Source organism: Morone saxatilis, unplaced genomic scaffold (assembly GCF_004916995.1).
Source record: "Morone saxatilis isolate NCDOM2014 unplaced genomic scaffold, NCSU_SB_2.0 Contig2, whole genome shotgun sequence".
Taxonomy (NCBI): domain Eukaryota; kingdom Metazoa; phylum Chordata; class Actinopteri; family Moronidae; genus Morone; species Morone saxatilis.
The window spans coordinates 13,722,722-13,738,587 of NW_023339762.1; the positions used below are offsets into that span (position 1 = coordinate 13,722,722).

Below are 15,866 nucleotides of genomic sequence, written 5' to 3' on the forward strand. Positions count from 1 at the left end.
AGAAGAAGAAGAAGAAGAGGCTTGCTCGTTTCCAAGGAAACACGGGAACTACACTTCCCAAAATTCTACAGAAGCTGTTACCATGGAGGCGTGATTAGCTTGAGTTCCGGGGTTTGGCAGCAAGAACAATAACGTTAATTGTTTATGTAGAACAGCTCCCACCACGCGTGTTTTAATAAGAGAAGTGGACATTAAACGAATATATGCGCCTCTTAGTGACTCACATCCGTTATGTTGATTCAATAATACTCGTTATATAGTCCGTGTGCGCGCTGCGGTTTGGCGCTGCTAATGCGCGCGAGTTTTCAAAGTGGGCGAGACTGCGGCTCTTAAAGGAGACGTTCAACCGGCTGTTAGCTCTGTAACGTTAACTGCAAACTACATTAAAGTTACCTCTCAGAGTTCACTGCTCGGCCTGAAATACACGCAAACTGGCTTTAAACTGTTTAATTACCTGACGAATCTACATCTTTGATCACACGACTTGAGGTGGATGTTTTTCAAAGCATAGCAAGGTTTTTTTTTTTTTTTTTGGTCAAGCTCGTTGCTGCTAAGGCAAGCTAACATGGGCAGGTTACCTCTTGTTAGCTATCGTCCCTGCTTTGTATTGTAAAACAGTAATGTGGTTAGGGCTTAATACCGTCTAATGAAAGAAGAAGCAACTCACAAAAAGAAACCTTCGTCCCGTTCATGCCAACAGGTGAGCTCATTTTGTGTTTTGAACTGTTAAAATCAGTAACTTGTCAGCTAAGTTAACGTTAACCATTAAGTAACAAATACTTTCACTGTTTGTTTGTTTGTTTGTTTGTTTGTTTCCTCTAACTCTAGTTTGTTTTCTCCGTGCTCCAGCAGGCTCTGCATCATGTCTATTGATTTTGACAGCGCTGCTCTTCAAACCCAGCATGATGAAGAGGAGTACGATCAGGAAGACTATGCAAGAGAGCAGGAGGTATAAGACACATCACTGCAGTGTTGTGAAGTTGTTGGGATAACCTGTGTTGCAGTTTGTGTCTAGTTGTTTGATTGTGTTAATGGTAGACTGATTGTTGGTTTCTTGATTATACATATTCTCAAACATCCAACATATCAGATGATCTAAGATACCCAGGACATGTGTGACATAATGAAACAATAACTGTAGTATGTAAAGTGCTCTAAGCATTACTTATATACTCATATTGGTGTATTTAGAAAAACATGTCGATGCTTCTTTTTGAGCAATACATTTGCCTGATTTGTTTTTCTGAATTAGTGTTGTTGCTTGGGGAAGCATTTGAGGTTTGCACTGTTGGACTATCACAAGAACTGCTTGTTTCACAGCTAGACAGGAATGCTGTGCTGTTATTACTCATGTTTACAATCTGTTGAGCTATTATTGGTCCAAGGAAAAAGCCTCCTTCCAGGTGTGTCACTGAAACTAGCTCAGCCCAGTGATTTCCCTGCTGTCTCTTATTTGAGGTTGCCTTGTTCCTGTGCTTGAACACATTTGTACTTAATACAGTGAGCGTGAAGAAACTGCCAGTGAGTGTTTTTCCAGTTGGCTGCAACATTTAGAAGAACTGGGTTTTGGAAGAATATCTATCCTGATAATGGATTTTATTTTCTTTGTATTCTACGCAAGTTGGTCAACTGGAAAATGTTTGCTACCAGTAACTGGGATGTTTCTGCTCCAGTTAACGTTGCTATATGTTGTCTCTACACAATGGAGTTCTTTGGGAGCAAAAAGCAGCAATACTGCAGAGAGCCAACAACATGCCAGACACGTTTTGGATATTTCACACAGAAGGTCTTCTCTGCAGAAAGATTAGGCTAGGAGGTTATAACGTGGCTTCACATCTGAAGCAGAAGTGCCTCTTTAATCTTTGTTACATGTGTAAGTGGGACGATGGGTCCTTCGGTTGTGGACACAGTGGAGGATTTGAGGAATATTCAACAGTCCTTGTGGGAAGTAAGTCCAGCTGGCTCTGCTTGTTCCATCACACATGGCTGGTTTTAAAGCAAGTCTGCTCAATCTGTTGTTGACACAGCGGAGGATTTGCATGGTTGTTTTTACGATGTATCGACAAAAAAAAGTCTGTTTGTTTCACAGTTTGTGTTTGATTGTCTTGACCAAAAGAATAATGAGTGTATTTTATACAAATATAGTTTTATTTCCATTAGAGCTGCAACTAACTGATTAATGTAAAAACCTAAAAGCAGCAACTTGTCACATGTAAAAGTGGGGTCAGTCATTCTGGAGAAAGACCACTGATTGTTGAGTCTCATTTATAGGTCATCAAATACAGACGCTTTGTGTTTGATGAGAACACATTTGATGTGTTCTGTGGCTCGTTTGCTGGTTTGTTTTCAAATCACCCAAAGAAGGTATTTGATGAACTGTCAACAGTCTACTGTTTTTCTCCCGAATGACTGAACCCACTTTTAAAAAGCTTAAACCAGAGAATGTTTGGACATTTTTTCTTAATAAATAACACAAATAATTAATATTATGTTTAATACATTAATACATGCTTAAAAATAACACATACATGAACAAAATGATCATGTGCCCATTCTTCTCTCAGGCTGTCAGTGATTGACTATCTCTGCTGTTCTTTTTCTATCTGTGTTACTTTATAACTTGGTTGCGGAGCAACCTTGGTGACTCATTTCCATGTGCTTTTTTCCCCCACAGCTGCAGAAACTGCTCACAGACCTGCCCGATGACATGCTGGAGGACAGCCGAGACTCCTCCCCGGAGCTGGAGTACTCCACCTGCAGCAATAAAAACACTGGCAACAGGTAACACACATGTTGCTGCTGACGCTTTAGTCATCTCAGATTTGGAGACACCCAGAGGGGTGTGGTTCAATCAGATGTTCTGATCCCATTTTAATATAATGATCCTTTTTTGCCACTCAGCCCACAATCCACATGGACTCCACAGTGGTCAGCTCATCCAAGGCCAACCTCTCATGAACAGGTGAGTTGTGTTTTCACTGATAGATTTTTGTCTTCTGAACATCTTAAGGGGAAAAAATCACTCACTCCTTACTGTCCTTGTCTCTCTGAAGAACTATGAAGCTGACTATGATCAGCGCTCTCATGATGAGTACGCTTATGGGGATGGAGCTGCTCAGATTAATGGACATCAGAGTCACCCTCAAAGTCAACATCTGCCTCACACCTGGAGCCAGCAGTCACAGGATCCTCAGTACGCTCAGGGAGATTATACCTACACCAGCACGGGCACAGAAAAATCTACGGAGACCAATGATTTCTCAGCCGACGAGTATGTGTCCAAACCATTCCCTCAAGGCACAAATCATGCTGTAGTGTATAATGGAGGAGGAGGATGCAGAGACAACCAAAGCTACGGGGACCATAACAACACCAGAAACCAATTTCAAGTGAGAGGGGTTTTATGTTTGGTCTATTTAGCAGACTACCAAAATATGTATATTATATGGACAGTCCACCAGTTATCAGCATGTTGTACAACTTTATCGTCTGTTTGAGAAAAAGATTGTAGTTTTAGTTGTGCAACTTTTAGTTTTTATTTATTTATTTCATTTTGTTTAGTTGTGATATGTGTATGTGTTTTTTTGTGATCTTCAGGATTTAAAAACCGGACCGGGGGTCAGAGTTGTGGATCAGTACAAGGCCAGCTACAATCCTCACCATCCTGCCCATCAGCCAAAGATGTTTAACTCACAAGCCGCTCACCAGGAAAGTCAACTTAACCATCTGCAAAGAGAATTCCTTGACTCGACACAACGTGAGTCTTACAGTCTTATTTAGTTAATAGCACCGGAGTACAGTGACATGTAAATCACAAGTTAGTGCAACAGCTGAAACGTACCATGATTGTCAACTTAGGAATGTCCCGAACTGGCTGAACAAATTTATCCAAGTGAATTATCTCAATCACAACAGCTGCTGTCATAGTGCCATTCAGCAATACACTTACCTAACTCTCTGCTGCTCATAACTTGTTCTGTGGACAATATTACAAAAATTAGGTTGTTTTAACTGAGACAGGCTGAAAAAAGGGGTGATAAAAATAATGATCCGCGTAGGTCAATGTAACGGTCATATAATGAGCTACAGATATCATGAACCTTAGTATAACGGTGTTATTTCAGCTCAGCAAAGTGTCATCAGCCTCCAGACAAAACACATTTACCTGAACTCCTGCAAGGTAACCTGAGGGGAGACACTTGGTTCAGTGTTTTGTTTCTAAATTTCCACTGTTAACTAGCTTTAATAATGACTATTCTGGGTTTTATTAGCCATGAAGATAAAAAGACAGATGGCTCATGGTTTACTGCACCTGTTAACGCTAAATTAAAAGACTAAAATGCTCTATAACATACACCCTATCAATCGACATTGCTGAAATTAAATTGTCTTCACACTGTTTAAATAAAGTGTGAGTGATTGATGTGTTAAACATTCTGCGTTGTGTTTCAGAAACTGCTGATAGGGAGCAGCTCGCTCAGCTGCAGATTTTAAACAAGGCTCAGCAAAGGCAAATTGAAGACTTGGAGCAAAAACTGGAAGATTCAAGGCGCAATATGAGATATGTCGAGCATCAGTTTGCAATTGTCAGAGGTATGTGTCACAGTTTTTTCTTTCATAATGAGGGGTGGGATTTGCCATTTATTAACATAGCCCATGTAAAGTAATCTGACTACTTATTTTGTTACTTTAAGTCTTGAAATAGAATTTTCTTGCACGTTATGATTGATTGTTCTTTTGTCTTACATGCATTTAAAAGTTAAAATTTAAACAGCTGTGGAATTTAAACAAATCACTTGAACATGAATACGTTGAATAAATCACAGTCTTGAAAAGTTATGATGGATAATCTCTTTAAAAGAATAGTGTTTCATAATTGTGATTGACACTTAAGCTTTCCAAATATGTTTTGTTTTTTGGGATACACCATTAAAAGCCAAAGGCTATCTATCAATCTATAGCATTGATTGATATTGATAGAAGAAAATAAAATAGGATGTCTTCACTTAATTGTATATATGCCCTCTTGTGGCTGATAAGAGAGCTTGCACTATCTACAGAAACTCAGTGGCTTCTACACTGGCCTTGTGTGTGCTGGTTCCCTTGCTGGTTGTGCTGCTCTTGGGAGCATAATGTAATTTTTTTTTTTGTTTCATCAATAGATGAAAAGGATGGCTTAGCAGTAAGTCTAAAGGAGTCAAGTCGATTGGTTGAAGAGGCCAAGGAGAGAGAGGTTCAAATGCAAAACAAATTGAAGGCAATGGAGCAGCAAGTAAAGGTCCTTACTGACAGAGACCAAGAGGTAAGTTCTGGGCCAACTCACACCTTAGTTTCTGTCCTTTCTATCTTAATTGTTTAAAGCAAACTATAAGACAGTCTGCAATACATCAGGTTATATATAATTAAGAAACTCAATCACATTATACAGGATTTATATTTGTTTTATTTATGTATTCAAAGCAGCGTCAGCTTTACAGAATTAACAAGTCGTTTTACTTTGTTGGCAGAACACGAAGAAGCAGAGGGTGGCAGAGGCTGCAGTGGACAGCATGAAGCAGCAGATGCTTGAGCTGTGTCGCTCTGACACCTTGTCCAGAACGCGGGAGCAGCATGACAGAGACCTTACCGTCATAAAGGAGCAGCATGACGCTGCACTGTTGATACTACAGCAGAAACTAGACTCTACTTCTCAAGCTCTGAACGAACAGGTGAGTAGTGTTACTGTCACAGGACGCAGCAATGGACAACAAATTATCCACAACACTATTGACAAATGTCCAGATATTGGTATAGTCACCTGCAGATTAAACTCCTGCGTGTTTGTTTTGTTGCTTCAAGATTGAAGTTAGTCGGCGGTTAGGAGAGCAGGTGAAAAAGCTGGAGCGCCAAAGAGAAGAAGAACAACTGGAGAGAGCCCGAGTCGTCAACACCCTCACTCAGCGCCTGGAGGAAAGTCAACAACAGTGTGCCAAGCTGCTGCAGACAAGTGAGTGGGGTTGTACTGCAACACCCTTTTAGTTTTTTATGAAATCACAGGACATTAATAAGCAACCTTTATGCACATGTTTTATTTGCTAAATTTAAATAATATTTGTTTCCCTCTTACGTTTGTTTTTTCTTCAGGTTCAGTGCAGGAGATGACTCAGATGCAAATCAAACTACAGCAGGCTCTATCAGCCAAGGCACTGAGTGAAAACATGAGCAAAGTCTTGCAGGTTTTTCAGATTTTTCTGCCGCAGAATGAAACCACTCTCAAAACATTATTACTCTAAAAATACGTGTTCTTAAACTTGCTTGGTTAAACTTTTCATATTTTATTTCTATCCTAAAGGAGGATATGTCTGATTTGAAGGAGCAGATCACTCTGTATGAATCTGCTGTGAAACATGGCGTTATTGCATTAGACCTGAGCAGCGACTGGGAAAACCAAATGTCTGAATCCTGTGTGGATTTAGGATTAAAGAAAACAAACAGGAAAAATGGACTGCTTCACAGGTACAACATGATTTTGGTCATATAATCACACACAAGTGCGATTGTATATGGTGAAACTATCATCATGCAATATTTCCACTTTATTATCACTACTCTCATCAATAACCATCAATATTTCTGCCTACTGTTTGGTCAGTACTGCCTTGACTCACCTGTCGGACTCCAAGCTGCCCAAAGATGAAGCTTTGCGGCTGCTGCGAGTGGAGATGCAGCGCTGCCTGAGTAGTCTGAAGGGGAAGCGGCAGAAGATCAGTCAGCTGCAGGAAGAGCTCCAACTCTGTCAGGGTCGAATGAACGAGCTGCAGACCCAGTTAGATGAAGCCAAGCTCAGCTCTTCGGTGAGGGCAACTATAGCGCTGGATGGCAATACATTCTACACACTGGACCTTTACAACCAATGGACCTGAAAAGATTCAAGCATTATATTTAGTATATTTAAATCATAATAAAATGCATCTGCGTTCACAGGTAAGAGAGACCAGCCAGATGAAACATCTAGACATAACTGGAGAGTCCAAGAAAGAGTTCATGAGACTCCAGGAAGACAAAAGACTCTTGCAGGAACAAGTGGAGGTTGGTTGTAGTTTATCATGAACTTAATTATGTAATTTGTTTTTAGACCATAAGAAAAGACTGATAAGAGATTGCCGTTCTGTCTAAACTCTAGGCGCTGGAAAAGAAGAATAAGGAGCTGAAACTGAGTGAAGAGAAGGTGAGGTCTGCCAACTTTGAGCTTTGCACCAAGATGAGGGAGATGATCCAGGAACTGGACCAAGAGAAGCAGGAGGCTTCTGAAAGGTAAGGCACAAATGAGTGGGAAAAGATTAGATTTAATGTTAATCTTTACTGTAAATGATCATAGAATTCATATGTTTCTGTTTCTTCATGGAGGTCTGAGCGGATTCATCAGCAGTATAGGGATGATGTGGTGAACCAGATCAGAACAGAGCTCATGCTGGAAAATGACGCTTTGGTTGAACAGCTGACCGCACAGCACCAGAAGCAGATCCAACTGTTAGAGTAAGTCCTCTGCCGAACAACACAAAAATATCTCTTACAGTATTGTCAAACTTTATTCATGCTAATAGAGCAAAACAAAGGTTAGTTTATAATATTAGCAGCCGTTCACTCCTATACTTTGTCAACCTGGTCAACCTTGTCAACCTTGTCACTCTACTGTAATTAAACGCAGTTGGCATTAAACATGAAAATATTTAAATATGATATTCATGTGATCTGTATAACTTCCCTCACAAGCTGTAAGTGAAAATAATCTGGAAATCTTTGCAACTCATTTAAAGTACATATTACTTCTTCACAGGACCCAGCTGTCAGAGGCCAATGATAAGATGTTGGCCGTGCAAGAGTGTTACATATCTGTCTGCAAGGAGAAGGACATGCTTGAAGAAAGAATGCGCAACAGAGAGAAAGAGGAAGCTTTGATCAGAGAAAATGAGGTATACGTGGTCCTAAAATGTGTTTACAGAATCAGAAGTAACTGGAAATTATTATTTTTCTCACTCATTAACATAATTTAAAAAATCTAAATATACTGTTAGGTGAAATGAGTGTTTTGAATTATTCTGTGTAGATGAATATGAGTAGCTTTTACTATTTTTGACAATTTATTCAATGTATTGCTTCATGCTGTATATCCAACATACGTAGAATACCTGTGGACTGAATAATTTTATAATTTGATTCTCATTTCAAGCAAAACATGAGAGAGGAGAGCGATACAGCTGTGGAGAAGCTGAAGGCTGAGCTAGAGGCTCAGCATCAAGCCTCAATAAACCAGCTTAAAGCTCTCTGGTCCAAAGAAAAGGAGGCCGAGATCCAGCTGCGGGTGAACTCTCACGTAGCCTCGGCCAAGGCTTCTTGGAAGGAGGAGCTGCAAAAGGTATGATATCCCGCGATCACTGTCCAGCTCTCTCAACTCCATAATGGTGATTTCATGTCAGACCTGAACGCTGTTAATGCTTCTGTGCAGATGGAGAAGACATGGGACCAGAGGCTGGAGGAGGCTAAGAGGGAGAAATTCAGAGAGACTGCTGAGGCAGCCTGTCAGGCAGATGAGACTGAGGCCAGCAGTGTAACAGTTAGTGTTGAGGAGCTGGAGTCCAGGCTCAGAGCCCAGAAACAGCAGCTACAACTCGACGCTGATAAGGTTAAACGCAAAGCTGTGGAAGAAGCAAGGAAACAAACCCAAAGAGAGCTACACGAGAAACACCTGGAGGACATGGCCAATCAGGTCAGTGGGGTTTTTTTATTTATTTTTTTTACATTGCTGTATGCACACATGTACACATGCTATGCTTTGTTCCCTGAACATAATCCGCTATCTTGCCTTCATCAGGTGTTGACAAATTCAGTAGTGGACATAAATGTGTTGGTGTTTCAGGTTGAAGGTGCAGTCACAAGAGCCTACAATCGCTGGATTGAGGATTTGACTTTGTTGCCAGAATACCAAGCAGCTCTCCAAACGGAAAGAGAGAAATGGGAAGAACTTCAAGAAAAATGCACAGAACAACAGGTATGACAGTTTTATCTTTGTGAGTTAAAAAGTGTCACTGCTGTCAACTCTTTCTTTTTCTTTTCTTTTCTGATAATTTACATTTAAATTTGAATGTGTCAGGTGTCCCAGGCCCTGAGGGAGGCAGAGGACCAGTGGCATAAGAAGCAAAAGAACCAGCAGGAGGAACAAAGCTCTGGAAACCAGAGGGTGGAGGAGCTCCAAGAGGAGGTGGCAGCTCTCCAGACTCGGCTGGAGCAAGTGAGGAGAGAGCAAGCTGCCCTGCTGAAGGCTGAGCTGGCCGGAGCTAGAGCAGTCTGGAACCGAGACAAGCAACAGGAGATCTCTGCCATCCAGGTCCGCAGTGAGCAGGTGTACCAAACCAAGCTGCAAGAGCAGCGCAGAAAGCTGGAGCAGGCTTTACAGCAAGCCAGAGAGGATGCGGACCTCCAGAAGAAGGAGATGCTCCTGCAGATGGAGGCCAGCCTGCAACAGACTCTGGGGGCCCGAGAGGAGGAGTGGAGATGTCAACATGCAGAGAAAGAGCAGGCCCAGAGACGGCAGATGAGAGATGAAATACGAGCAGAGATTCAGACTGGTCTGGCAGAGGTCCAGGCATATCTTCTCAGGGATCCCAAAACTGATCCGCAGGGAACTAAAGACATCAGGAGGACCAGCGGGGCCACGTCAGAGGACACAATAACTCACCTCATCCAAACGTCCTGCAAAGACATAGTCAACAGAGCAGTATCTCAAGCCAAGAAAGAATGGAAGAAAGTAAGTTGTTTCTAGATTATCTGTTGTCAAAAAGTGATTGTTTATCTTGTTTATCTGTGAGGACTGGTTCTGCAGAAGGAAAAGGTTGGAGTTGTTCTAACACAAGATGTACTATAAACAAAAAAGCTTGGTAGTGTTTACAGCCAACCCCACTTGGGTTCAGTACAAAAGATAGCGACAAAGGAAAGGGAGCGGCTGTCTGACTCTGCACAGTGAAATTTACAAACTCTACAAACGTTTCAGTCTGCCGGTACAAGTCAGTGTGCAGACACCTCTCATCTTCCTTTTATCACCACATGTATTGCCATGAATAAATGTTGTAGCATTCAATTAACATTTCTCTGAATGTGCTTTTTTATTATTAAAGTGACTTTTTATATGGTGCAATGTTTATAAGTTGCTTTTCCCTTTTCATGTGTGCCCCTACAGATAAGTGAGGAGAGACTGACCCGTGTGTTAAAAGAAACACAGCAACAGCATGAGAGCGAAATCGACAAAATGCAGAGTATGTAATGTGCTTCTTATCGTCTCTTCACTGAGCAGGGAATTAGGAAAACTTTCTACATGCAGTATTCATTATTTTAATATAGACTATTATAGTTTAGTACCCATAAATAAGTTAACAGGACAATATTGTCGACTGTTTCCAGGCTGTTTGTCCAAGAGGAAGGAACAGGCTTGTTGCAGGGAAGAGTGCACTGAGACTGTAAGTAAGCTGCAGAAGAAGAACCAGGAGCTCCAGAGACACTTGGAGAAGGCCTGTCGTCAACTCCAGCACAGAGTTCGAGAGCACAAAACTGCCATGCAGCATCTGAAAGGTATTTAATGCACTTACAATGTTGGTTTAAATGTAATTTCAATAGATTTACTCAACCTACACAGCACCTTTACATATGTGTTGATGGTCTACAACACTGTTTATTGCAGATGAGCATGAAAGGAGCCTACAAAAGGCAAAGGAGGAACATCTGCAGCAGCTAGAGGAAGTGAAGAGAGCCAAAGAATCCTCAGGGTTGGTGTAGTTTTTATTATTTCTCATCTTTAGTTCAAAGTCCAATAATATGAAATATTGTTTCCCTACTGTATTGACAAAAAGCACGTTAATTACTCAGTGGTAATATGGTAATTCCATGAAACTGTTCAGGTTGGGTCCCCAACAATTAAAGGGAAAAAGAAGCCAGTATAAAACTGTCAATATTACTTTAAATGGCTAAAGACAATAATTGAAGTATACCTGTTAGCATGAAGTAAAATAAAATAATAAACACATGAAAAAAAACATTTTTGTCCTTTCTGGTCATGTGAGGTAACAGTAAATACAAATTTAGGAGCATAAATCCTTCCCTCTTCATGTAAAATGTGTGTTTGTTTTCTTTAATATATATTTAATGGTGCCTGAGCAAAATGTGTTTTATTGCAGGTCTAACACAGTCTTATTATGAAATACAGAATTCTGGTTATGATCAAAAATCTTTCCAGGTCCAATCTCAGGCTCAACAGTAGTTAATGAAGAATGAATTTCAATAAAACTTTGCCAACAAATGAATGGTTCTTGCTTACAGGAGTTCTGATCACCAACAAAGTCTCCAGCGAGGCCTCGAGGAGATGAAGCAGCAGTACCTGATGACTGTAGAAAAAATCAGAGGTTGGTAATGGTGCTGACTTTTGACATACCTGTGTAGATGTTCCTTCCTGAGGACGGATTGAGGACGGTGCAGACAAAAGTAGATCCTGTTTCTGATGTCCTGTACTATGTATGTATGTTTATACACATGTGCATCAAATCTTACTAAGTTATTTCTTGTACATGTGCCTAGTGAAAAGCACAGATCACAATTGCTTTTTTCATGGCAGGAGACATGCTGCGTTACCTCCAGGAGAGTCGGGAGCGAGCAGCGGAGATGATCCGCATGGAGGTGCAGAGGGAGAGACAGGACACTGCCAGAAAGATGCGGCGCTATTATCTGACCTGTCTGCAGGAGTTACTGGAGGATGGAGGAAAGACTACAGGGTAAGAGGCCATAATTGTCCTCAACTTGTTTGCTTGCTTCATCATGGCTCCTCGGGCTAATTGTATTGATCTTCCTGTCTTTAGCAGGGCTGAAAAGAAAATAATGAATGCTGCAAGCAAGCTAGCGGCCATGGCAAAAGTGCTGGAGACGCCAATCAAAAGTAAATCTGAAAAGAACTACGGTTTACAAAGTGAGTCCTATTGTGCACAACTGCTTTATTGTAGATTGTTTGCCTGTTTCAAAATATCAATTGGTATTTTTTTGTATTGACAGGTTGTTTTACAGCAGTGTCCACAGCTGACTGCGCTCCAGGAATGCACGCAGGTTTCAGTAAGAACCTGCCAACACTAATGGAGCTTCCTGACATCAGGCCAGAGGACAGATCCCTCAGGGGGAAGACTTCTGCTGATTCAGAACAGAAAGAAACGGCTGCAGGAAGGACTAACCCTTTAAGTCACCAGGACATTTGCTCTTCTGGGAAAGAGGAGGCCTCCGTAGATGCAGGACTGAAACCCCAAACTGCTGCTCACACACACCTCCGCTCTAACAAACCTTCCCAACAGGGGGCTCCTCCATCCCAGGTGGATTTTGTCAGTGTGTCTGTGAGGAGTAAAAGTAGGGAGCTGTACCTGCAGGGAGCTGACTCCAGCAAAGCAAACAACCGCCCCGACTCAGAACGACAGAACAAACCCTTCGTCCTCGTCCAGGAGGCTCCTGTCAGAGACGAGAAACGGACCGACTGGAGCATGACCAGTAGTGACTCGGACACGGGCTTCCAGGTTTCCAGACACTCCTACTCGGGAAGGAAAGTAGAACCAGTGAAGCCGTTTTCTATCTCTGCTGCATCAACCAGCGACTTAGGAGAGTTTGGTGGCCTCACCCCGGATCTTTCTGACATGACTGTTTATAATGAAATTGCCAAAAAGACACCTCACACCCAGACCTTGAACCATGCAAAGGTGAGCACGCACAGAGAGCCCACCCCCGGCTCTGAGGCTGAGAAGCAGCATGGAGTTTGTTCCAGGCCTCCGTTCTCTGAGTTGAGACAGCGCCAGCAGGACAGCGGCTTTGATAGTCCGTTCTACCAACAAAAATAACACTGTGAAGTAGGGAAACGAGCCTAAAACTGACGTGACCGTTTCTGTTGGCTTACCAAATAGTGCCTTTAATACAGTGTATAAAGTTTACATGATGTAGAACTTTTGCCTTCGTAGCTGCTTGCGGTGTGTTTGTGTGTTTAGTGTTTGTTCCAGTGTAAAAGACACTCCGGTTACATTTTGTACCTCTCTGTCCCGGTCTAGATCATCTCTCACCTCTGGCATAAATATTGGCTTGTTTCTTTTGGCCTCTCATTCTCCTTTTCACATTTCAGGGGGGTTGATAAATACAGCCTTGATAGATAAAAATGTGTTTAGAAAGTGCCTTTTTTTTGTAGGAAGGTGTGTTTATGGTGATATTTCACTTTTAACAAACATTTCTGGTTTTGCTTCTCAGTGTCGACTGATGAAAGCTAATATTCAAGAGTGTTCAGGTATTTCTTTGCACTTTGAAGAAAATGTCTTAAGGTCAAAAGTTGTTTCTCTGCCCACATTTTTTAAATGATACCTTGAATGAGAGATACGTTAATAAGCCCGATGTGAGTGTTGGATGAGGTTTATACAAAGCTTATGTCAACCTGTGTTCTGTTTTCTCTCTCTGGGATTTGTAGGATTTCAGTGCGTCTGTGTTTTTATATTTTGAACTATTTTATATTACATTAATGAGATATGCTGTGCATACATTATGAATGTTTTTATATATTGCTTTAAATCATTTTAATAAATCTTATCACCTTATGGCAAACTAAGAAGGACTCACTGATTTGTTGTGAGAGCTGAGCCTCTCCAGTAAATCTTGTTGTGAAGCAAAATCTAAAAAAAGTAGTAGTTATATCGGGGATTTCTTTCAATTCGATTCAGTTGTCAGTTCAGTTTTATTTGTATAGCCCCGACAGAAGTTACCTCAGGACACTTCAAATAGAGCAGGTTTCGACTGTTTTTTGAAATTATTTAGAGACTCAACAATTCCCACCATGAGTAGGCACTTGACAACTGGCAAGGAGAAACTTCCTTTTAAGAAACCTCAGGTGGCGCTCTGGTACAGCTTAGTTGATGAGTTGATTTTGCTGGGTGATTAATTGTTTCAGTTTTAGTTTTTTATTAAACAAACACCAGAACTGGTTCCAGCTTCTCAGAGATTAAATGTAGCTGGTTTCTTCAAAACAAGCAGTTTGACAAAGTCGTCTTGAGCTTTAGGAAACTGTAAGGATCCTTTTTCATTTTCTGACATTTTATTTTCACTGTACATCTTTTTGTCACAATTGCAATAGTAAGGTCAACCAAGGCTGCAATCTACAATTAATTTAATTAATCTGAAAATGCATTCTTATGCCATGATATGAAAGACGCAACCAGTCTATCCCTTGAAGCCTCAGGATTTTATAATATTTGTTTTCAGGTTGTAAAGTCAGTAAATATCTTAGAACCACATAATATTTAACTAAGTTTGGATGCTTTTACCATTAACCAGACACACTGTTGGCCTGTAGTCCAACTCGAACTTGACCCAGTGGTGTTTACACTTTGTCTGTCAGTGTCAACTTTGGCCTTAATATTTATCTTTACAGGAGCTGCTAATGGCTAACTCAGCATACCTTCAATGGTGCCAATTTACCAAAATGTAAATAAAAATATATAGGTACAAGTTGTAACCCACCGCATAATTCACTGAATCCATGCCAACATTATTTTTTTTTGTTTACGTCCCCCAAAGCTGCCAAATTATAGGAACTGTATAGTTCCACAACTTGGAGCGTGACTGTGCCCCATATACAAGAAATAAATAATAGGAGGTGTGACCAAATCCATTAATTAATTAACTTTTTTGCTGTTGCAATATCAAACATTTTGCATCTCTGTGTGACGATCAGCTTGTCGCCCCTCCCTTCGAGTGTAGATGCTCAGAGCAGCTTAGAGATTTTTACTTTTGATTGTGCTAATGTTGTTTTGCAAGCATAGCCCAGCCTTTAGTCCCTAATATGTGTCAAACTGCAAAAACATTAGAACATTAGATAGATTCTTTAAACCATGTGACACTGGGTGTATGAACACCTGGTGACGTCTGATAATGATCTGCACCCTGTAGTTTTCATAGCCAGTAAATGTGAACTGTAATCAATCTGTAAAGAAGAACCACACGCACTGATTCCCTTTACTGCTTGTTCAGGTAGACTTAAGGAAATTCCACATATGATGCTATTTTATTGTATTTTCATTTTTAGTATTTTTTATTTTCAAATACTTTGTAAAGGTGAGTGTCGTTATATCAGCCATTTAACAGGTAAAAGCTGGTTATTCATGCTTTACTGTAATAAGACAGCTTGCTGTTACTGTGAGATTCCTACGGGTGGCAGCAGAGGATCAATTATACATTAATTATTCTCTTATAAAACAATAACAACAAGAAAGGACATCTTTATTGTAAGGAATCCATTTTATATTGATGTTATAGAGTGTTATTGATATTGTTAAAGGCACACAGTCATTTAAATGTATTTTATTGTATTTGTAAGTTTATTTTATTAAAACGATGTCACTAAATGTTATGAATTATGTCAGTAAAGTCACAACCAGCCAGTAGGTTTTAATATAAAGGCTTGAAAATACTTTACAATGTGATTGTATAGTGATATAATCTTAATAAAATGAACTCACAAATACAACAAAATAAATTAAAATGACTGTGTACATTTTACAATATCAATAACAACATCTACACAGATATTGATGTTATCTACACATAACATCAACAACTGCACAGTTACACCAAACGTAGAATGGAAAATAGAAAATATGTCATTTAATCCCTTTCTCTAAATAGCCTTTACTGTTTACTATTAAATGGCTGATATAACTACACTCAGTATTTGAACATACAATCCTAAATAAATGCTATTAATCTTTAATTCCTTTAGAGCCATGAAGCCCTACACATACACAAGGCTTTATGCTCAATCAGGGAAATAAAAACTA

General features: G+C 40.4%; 1 protein-coding gene across 2 annotated transcripts; it reads left to right on the forward strand.

The window, feature by feature from the left end:
• Nucleotides 1-855: 855 nt before the first annotated feature.
• cep152 (centrosomal protein 152) lies at nucleotides 856-13,632 on the forward strand. Of its 2 annotated transcripts, none has more exons than XM_035665860.1 (27): nucleotides 856-949; nucleotides 2,675-2,781; nucleotides 2,902-2,962; nucleotides 3,054-3,389; nucleotides 3,598-3,757; nucleotides 4,453-4,593; nucleotides 5,163-5,302; nucleotides 5,508-5,708; nucleotides 5,839-5,986; nucleotides 6,124-6,215; nucleotides 6,332-6,495; nucleotides 6,632-6,833; nucleotides 6,964-7,068; nucleotides 7,163-7,293; nucleotides 7,387-7,515; nucleotides 7,817-7,952; nucleotides 8,210-8,395; nucleotides 8,486-8,746; nucleotides 8,897-9,028; nucleotides 9,131-9,784; nucleotides 10,214-10,289; nucleotides 10,435-10,602; nucleotides 10,712-10,796; nucleotides 11,347-11,429; nucleotides 11,639-11,795; nucleotides 11,880-11,986; nucleotides 12,070-13,632. In XM_035665860.1, exons 1-27 carry the CDS (start codon nucleotides 863-865, stop codon nucleotides 12,891-12,893), a joined length of 5,073 nt encoding a protein of 1,690 aa, XP_035521753.1. In that variant the 5' UTR covers nucleotides 856-862; the 3' UTR covers nucleotides 12,894-13,632. The 2 variants fall into 2 exon arrangements, with proteins under 2 accessions (XP_035521753.1, XP_035521754.1); XM_035665861.1 differs by having other exon boundaries at nucleotides 863-949; nucleotides 11,883-11,986.
• Nucleotides 13,633-15,866: the final 2,234 nt, after the last annotated feature.